General features: G+C 36.3%; 1 protein-coding gene across 1 annotated transcript; it reads right to left on the bottom strand.

The window, feature by feature from the left end:
- Positions 1 to 168: 168 nt before the first annotated feature.
- On the bottom strand, positions 169 to 5,805 carry LOC114527882 (growth/differentiation factor 8-like). Its single transcript, XM_028549593.1, has 2 exons — positions 5,391 to 5,805; positions 169 to 1,030 (listed from the first exon to the last, which is right to left on the bottom strand). The coding sequence occupies exons 1-2, from the start codon at positions 5,761 to 5,763 to the stop codon at positions 300 to 302; spliced, it is 1,104 nt and encodes a 367-aa protein (XP_028405394.1). The 5' UTR covers positions 5,764 to 5,805; the 3' UTR covers positions 169 to 299.
- Positions 5,806 to 8,045: the final 2,240 nt, after the last annotated feature.

Here is an 8,045-nt window from a genome sequence, read left to right on the forward strand (position 1 = left end):
GGTTGTATCAAGCCCGTTTAGCTTAAACGGTGGTGAAGCTCAAAATAGAAAGCAAGTCTATCGTTTTATTCAACAAGCAAACTAAATGTTTTTAACCTTAATACTAAAGATACTGTTTACAACTACATATTCAGTGCATAATATTCAAGTTGACTCATTCAAGAGAGATGTAAGAGTGTTATTTAATTTGACTTATCCACCGTTTAAGCCAAACGGGCTTCATACAACCGGCCCCTGGTTGTCACATATAGCGGCATGAAAATTTATGCTAAGCCTAAGAGAAAGACTACAGCAGCCAGTTATGCACATTGACATTTCATTGCTTTGACATTTCGTAGGAGACTGGTCTTTATCACGTCACCTTCCAGAAAAAATATCGACAAAGATTTCATTTTGCTAACCACGCAACAGGTATCGTTGAGTTTAGTCTTGTCTGGATTCAAAAAGTTAATGCGACTGAAGAACAATGACATTTTATCTCGACTTTTGCACAGACCCTTACAGTAATTTAGAGAAATTTCCTTTGGGTAAATTACAAAATCATACCCCAATTTGGCAAAATTGACTTTATATTCTATCAGAGAACACGGACCAGTGTCTTCGATAGAGCGCCTCTCTCGCGTTTTCGTTATCGCCTTCACGGTAAAAAGAAGGAATGGACGCAGTCTCTTTGAACTCCTAAAGCCCTTTACGCTGCCACATTCTTCGCATAGAACCTCGATGGAGACATTTGTCAGCACGGTATGGTTACCCTTCGACTTTAAAATCGAAGTGATATCCAACTTGACCCAGTCTCCGTTTGTTTCCACAACTTCTGGATGTCCGATTAAATGGGAGAGTCGATCAGGATGGACAATGATTTGCGCGATTAACAAACGAGGTTTCTTTAGCAATTCGTCCGTTACGACCTGCGGATTACGTCGAAGGACCAGCGTTACAGACGATATAGAATCTAGTTTTACGTTAGTACGGAATCTCATGGAATTGCTTTTCGTTCCCTTTTCATTTTCAGATTTTAGTCCAGCGGAATCTAAGAGGAATAAAACATTAATGCATCACTTCAATACGAAAACTTTAATTCAAATTTCAAAGTTGCATAAATGCACCGCATACCTCGAAAAAGAATGCATATTATAAATATCAACATCTAGCACTTTTTGCATGTGTTTGTCATAGGGAATTAAATAACCCTACTTCAAGACAATAATATATAAAAAAATTTAACCCGTAGTACTGTCAACCCTTTTATAACAAGCGTTATATGATATTGTAAGCTTTAAATGCTGATTGGCGATGAGCCATGTAAGTTGACCTTATAGCTACTTATATACTTGATGGATGATGACTTAATAGATTGTACAATTCATGTTTGATTTCCTCATATTTCCTTTCATATTTTCATACATGGTGAAAGGATTTATATTGTTATTCCACTTTTCTTCTTCCTCTTTTACTTCCTCGTTTTTTGTTTTACCCCAAAGTCCAAACTCATATATATTCCTATTCCTTCAGCTCCCACTCCACTTTTAAACAAAGAAATTAAAAGCATCTCCTTATAATTGTAAGAAAGGATGATGCATGGGCAATAATTCACGCTGGATATCAGTGATTTAGAATATTTACACGTGCATACAATAAATATAGTCTTTATATACTTTTAATAATGCTTACAACTTGGTGGTTTGTATAATTAAGATGGCAACACATGTGTTAAACAGGGCGAATTGAATAATCCTTTCACGATCAATGTGTGTGGAGCGTGAGGACACAAGTGGAACGACTTTGGGTGACTGATTTGGTGTTGACAATATATGAATAGGATTTGTATAATCAAATTGTTTACGCATTATACTGAAACGAAATACTGTTTAATGATAGATTGTCAGCCCGTCAATTTCGCTATAATCGACTTGATAAAGTTGTGTAGAGAATTAGGATTAAGCAAAAAATGAAGCGACTTAGCATGACCTCAAACCGGTTTCAGCGCCATAAATACAATATGACAGAGTAGAGATAGCGAGATTAAACATCTATACATGCATTTATATAGATTTATATGGTGAATTATAGAGTATATATAGAAATTATAGAGTATTATTTGCAGTTGCCTACTTTTATCGGTGCAGCATTCTTAAAATTTGCAATGATGGGCAAACGTCCAGTTGCGCGCGCTTACCGCGCTTATACATCGCCTTGGTGTCCAGTTTTGAAGAGCACGTGATGAAAGCAGTTTATCATGTGACGTCAATTCATCAATGAAAAAAAACTTAACCGATACGAGTAAGGTGAACAGCAACAGTCAGATAATATTATGATTTTAAAAGTGTGAAAATAAGGCTTCGTTAGAACTTATAGTTGCATGCATTAAGAATATGCATGATGAACTGAAATTGGAATATTTATACTTATGTAAGCGTCTGTTGCCATAGAAAGCAGTATAGTTATTAAATTGTTATCAAATTATTCCCAAACAAGTTGAGAGTATTTTTTCTTCAACGCGTTTGAAACACTGCAGGCAAAATATATCAGGAAAGCAAACTGAAAATATCTCAGATCGGAAATCATGCAACAATAAATAGAACTGGTATAGAGGAACTTGAATTACACCATTCATGCATACCGGTTGGCTTAAACAAACTGTCTTGATGCCCGTTTTAACTGAAAGAGTTTTATCGAAATTTTAACTGGAAATCCTTCCGTGATGCAAATGGTAAACATTCTGTGCCGACCGGTACGGCAATTAAACTGAAACGCGCCCCGCGTGTCTCATAATGTTTGAATTAATCGTTAAAATATTGAATTACGAGCAGATTTTATCACGAGTGTAAGAATTTTGTCTCCATCGGTTTAACTCGCCGATGCATTTTTAGCACAGATGAAATTAATGAAATATCAGCATGTAATTTTTAGATATGGAAATTAATAAAATGAGTAAGCAAAGCACAAACGACTCAATTTCAGTCGGCAGACTTTTGCAAACAATGTCAAAAGGCAAAACCATTTATATAGTTATATATTATATAGTTAAGTAATATATATATATATATATATATATATATATATATATATTTAATTATATTCGAAATCCTGACATAGCCACACACAGAACATTTCCACGCACAGCGAAATTCAGCGATGAACATGCAGTGTCATAGTATATAGTTCTGTCATGCTCGTACTGAACATGCATCCCGAAAATGCAAAACATTATATCATTATATGAGATGCCAATTTGATTTATATATTTCTATTTGTGTTTCTAAAAAAACCTTAACGAGTTTGATATTGAAAAGGTCTGGTTTATTGTATTATCACTGTCTATATTACATGTAAACTCAAGAGCTACTCAACCGAGGTGTTAAATTATGAATAGCAATAATTCCTCTATATAACTTTCGAAAGCGGTGACAATGACAGATGAATGCGAGATGCTGTGCCGTACTTGCATGGACACACACACACATGCTTGAATCGCAAAATACACGCCTTTCAGAAAAGCTTTTCATGGTTCTAAAATAAATGCGTTAATCTTTGTTTGTATTCTCCGTACCTTTTATACCCTTTCCTTCTTAGTTTCGACGCATGCGGTGAATTTATTGCAGTATTTCCTGACACACTACCGGTCCACTTAGGTTTTACGGCATTCATGTGAGTATACGTCTGTTATTACATAAATATTTTTCAATCGACATGCAAGTAACTTTACTAGAGTATATCGCGCGAGTGAACAACACCCACGCGACTTCGTTTATATATACAGCTGGACTTGCGTAGTTATTTTAGGCGATCAGTATCGGAAAGGGGCATATGTAGAAGCGGAACGCAGCTACGAAGAAAAATTTGAAGAATCTGCCCTATTTCTCAAGAGGAAGTTGGACAAACTGAAACTATGAACCGCGCGTTAGTGAAAAGGTAAATCTAATATGTTTTCGTGAAAGACAACAACACCTCAAGATTGTAGCTATGCATCGATTTGTATGATTGAATTTGACAAGAAATTTGATTTACCGATAACAAATATCCCTATCGACGTTGTTGTATATGGAAACTCAGAGCAACTGTTGTGTAGGTTAACGTAAATGGGTAGAGAAAGATTTCATCTAGCTATATACAAACACATTCTCCTATGGCGACTTCCTCAACGATGACCCTCGATAAAAATCTCGTATTTACTCGCACCTTAATCTGACATCACTCCATTAATTATCTATAAATGGATTTGTAGTTATACCTAACTCCTATAGCAATAGGCCTCGCGGAAGCTTAGGAAGGGTGGTATATAGCGACTCTAAAATGGCGCGAAAACCATATTTTTGAACTGCGTAAAAAAGGACATGTACTATAACGACGAAAACTTCGTTTCAGCAAATGTGATAACATTCAAACTTTCGTTCTACTAATATCAACCTTATATTGTTACGACGAATGGAAAATTTTACTAGCTGTATGGACAATTAATTGTTATCCGAAGATCGATCAAAGGATTCAGTTTTGATTCAGTTATACAACGTTGTATATTATAGTCTCGACAGTCTCCACTTACAAAAAGTGTTTTTATGTTGGAGTAGTTTTGACAAATTTGCTGCTGTTCACGGCAAAAAACGTTAGTCAATCATTCCAAATTAACACAAAGGAAAGCTTCTAAACTGATACCATAGGTATTTAGGAGCAAAATGCAATCAATATGTCTTTCAGAACCATATAGACGAGTACGCCTAATGAATGCAATCCGTGACGGTCAGAAAACAAGAGGGCTATTAATCAACTTATTTGTTGTCTTTTTATCTTTTTTTTTAAGTTAAGTAAACATATAAATAATTCGCAAGGTTTTTAATTCCAGACGATGTCTCTATAAAATTATAACCATGCCTTATAGGTATGGCTCTGCGCATTCACGAATTTTGTCGAGGGAAGCATTTTTTTGACAGCGCACAGCACGCGAAATTATCGCTGTGGTCAATTTACGCATGATGCAAGCGCTTATTAGAAAAATATTTGCATAGAAGCACTGCACGCCCGCAAGCCAAGAAACCTTTACTACACCTATAGTACGTCAATATTATCAGGCGCATAATTCATAACCATTCATAATCCGTTATTTTTGGTGTGGTACCAACTTCAAAAATGATCTTGTCACACTATTTAGATAAGCACGCCAAACCAGTCCACCATTACTCTGTGAGTCTGGTCGAGCAAGAACTTTAGCTAGACAAAGCTAGTCACAACGAGTCAGCGATGGCAGAGGATAGGGCAGCTAGCACCCAGATTATATAATACTGATTTACTCCACCTTAACTACGAGATTAAAGTTATGCAATAGAAGCTTTAGAAGCGGATTTCAATTCAGAAGCGGATTTTATGAAGAGGGGTAAAAAGCTAAAATGACATACCTGGTTGTGCTATCACAACGATTTGTTTATCCGCATCAGCTTCGTGCTCAGGAGCATCGCCACTATCATGTGTTGTCTGGCGCAGAACACTTTGCAACATTTCTTTGGGAATGTTCTTCACGTCGGAAACATTTGGAGGTCTCTCGAGGCCAAGCATCCTCAGGATCTCTTGCTTCACCAAAGATTCTCGATATTCGTTTAACTTCTTCTTCTCTTGTTCCGATATGTCTGGATCATTCTCTTTAATATCTATTTGACGAAGCATACTGTGGATGTCACCATGTGCACCAGTTGCGCGATGGAAGACCAACAAAATGAAAGGCCCCAAAACAAAACTTAGTCGCATCATTTCCAATGTTCGCCTTAGTTGCATGCAAAAGTATATGACAGGACAGCTATGCTGGCAAGGCAATTCTGAGCCACAAAGTTAGATGCGCTGGTTTTTATTGATTTAAATATCGCTTACTGTATATTAAATTTCATCGTCGAGATTTTCGCGTCACGTCACTTAAAGGCGCCCACATGCAGACGGAAAATATCGATTAACACGGGAACATATCTATAACAGCTGATGTGTAAAGATATTTGGCACGCGTTTATCTGCTGGTTACAAATTTCCCTCAATGTTGAACGTATTCGTGCGCAGTACGGAACTATTTACTTTCCTAGATTATCCGATAAGGTTAATACTAGGTGAAATTATAGCGATAGTTCGATAAAATGCGATGTAACTTCTTAAAGTTGAGTGCGCACGTGTTAATAGGATCGCGAGTAATCTGATAATTATCATTCATTGACAACCACTTGATCCTTGAAATTACTGCAGCTGGTTTTTTATTTGATAACTGACGGCTTGAATGGATGTGATCTGTAAACAGGTTATCGTAAACGTTCTTTTGTCTAATAATAAAAACATGCAGGCTTTTAATTACTACCAATTCAAAATTTCAACATAGACCTTGACGAGATGTCAAGTTGATAACGTCAAGATACGAAAATTTAATTTGTTAAAATTTGTTAGGACATCCTGGTGAAGACAAAGGGCATGTATTCCAGAATAATCACTAAGATAACATAAAAAATTTTCATTTTCTATAGTGCGCGATTTGAACTTGCATGCATCTAATTCGTTATAGGTAACATGTGCTCCAATCTGACTTCAGAATTACCTTTGAATATACGAAATATTAGAATGAAATCAAACAAATATATCATGCTCGCAACTAGCTCCAGTTGGCGGGAAAATAAATATGGGAGTTTAAACCCCGCGGAAGGCAACAGATTGTAGCAGATTAAAACTACGAATCTATAACAAAGGACGTGCCATACGTTTTTCAGCTCACCAAGGTCTTGACCGCAAAACGCTTGACGTTTTGCCCATATAAGTTCATCTCGAATAATCTCTCAATCCTCATGCATAAAGAGTTAGGAAAGAAAAAATCAATTATTTCCTTAAACTTGCCAGTTAAACGACTTAGAAGTATCAATTACGCTGGTTTAGTACCATTCATGTAAATTTGATTAAAACGGATCTGCAACAAAATATCGCTGTAGCTATACGTATCGTTCTTTCGAGTAAATCGCGTGATATTTTTTTATTCTATATACACTACAGTTTCAAGCCTATAACTTCACCCCGAAGTGCACATTTTGTTAAAAAATGCGTAAATGCAAATTGCAGGAGAAGTGCCAACTTCGAAAATGGAACCAAATATGTTGGCTTTGGCAAGGCATCGATTGTAGAAAAACCCATGCAACATATACAATTGGGGTCCTCAAAGCTTCTTTAGAAATTGTTTTTTTACATGATTGCAGATGTTCATGCATGGAGCGGTTAATTAAATGAATTAAGGTCGCCTTTCCAAAACCTTGAACGTAGGAATCTAAGCGCTCAAAGTTCAGTTCAATTAAGGTTGAACGTAATTGAATTAGCTGTATACAGGTGCACTTTGTGGTTTTCCAGATAAAACACCACAAGCATATAGTTGCCAGATTGAATGTCGAAGACAGACCCTTGCTTTCCTTGTTCTCTTTTCCCCCGATCTGGCAAGACCCGCAACACCATATATAGCTACACTCTCTGAAATAATAAATGCGAACGACTGCACGATTGAGCCATGTTTTTAAATTCTTCCAATACCGGAAATCACCGTGCAGTACCAATTTCACTTCATTCGACAAAGCATTTAAAACAGGCCGTTGAAACATGCAAGTAAAAATACTCGTCTCAAAACAGCAAATTATTTTTCCTCAATTATATCTTTACCGTCAGTGCAATATTGAAATATATAGCTACTGGTTGAAACATGACTGTTTTCATAGCTAGTTAGATATAGTTAGTCAGAGAGACTAATTTACGACAAATATGAAATGGTCACTTCACGGTGCATGTTTGGTTGAATTATAAGTGGACTGTTGCAGGTAAATATTATTCTGGTTTATTCTCATTCGAGAACAATACGTCTATCATCGCAGGGCTATATCAGTGGCCAAAATGATTAGCTGAATTGGCATTATAAAACACTCTGCGGTTACTAAATAGCATTACTATGAATACTTATGCATCCTTAGTTAAAGTTTTGGTGAATCAGATCAATTGTTTCAGAAATTTTATAAGTCTTATTAAATCAGATTATCGGGCACTGCGTGACCACA

The sequence above is a fragment of the Dendronephthya gigantea genome, unplaced genomic scaffold (assembly GCF_004324835.1).
Source record: "Dendronephthya gigantea isolate DGI-Jeju-01 unplaced genomic scaffold, DenGig_1.0 000047F, whole genome shotgun sequence".
NCBI lineage: Eukaryota > Metazoa > Cnidaria > Anthozoa > Malacalcyonacea > Nephtheidae > Dendronephthya > Dendronephthya gigantea.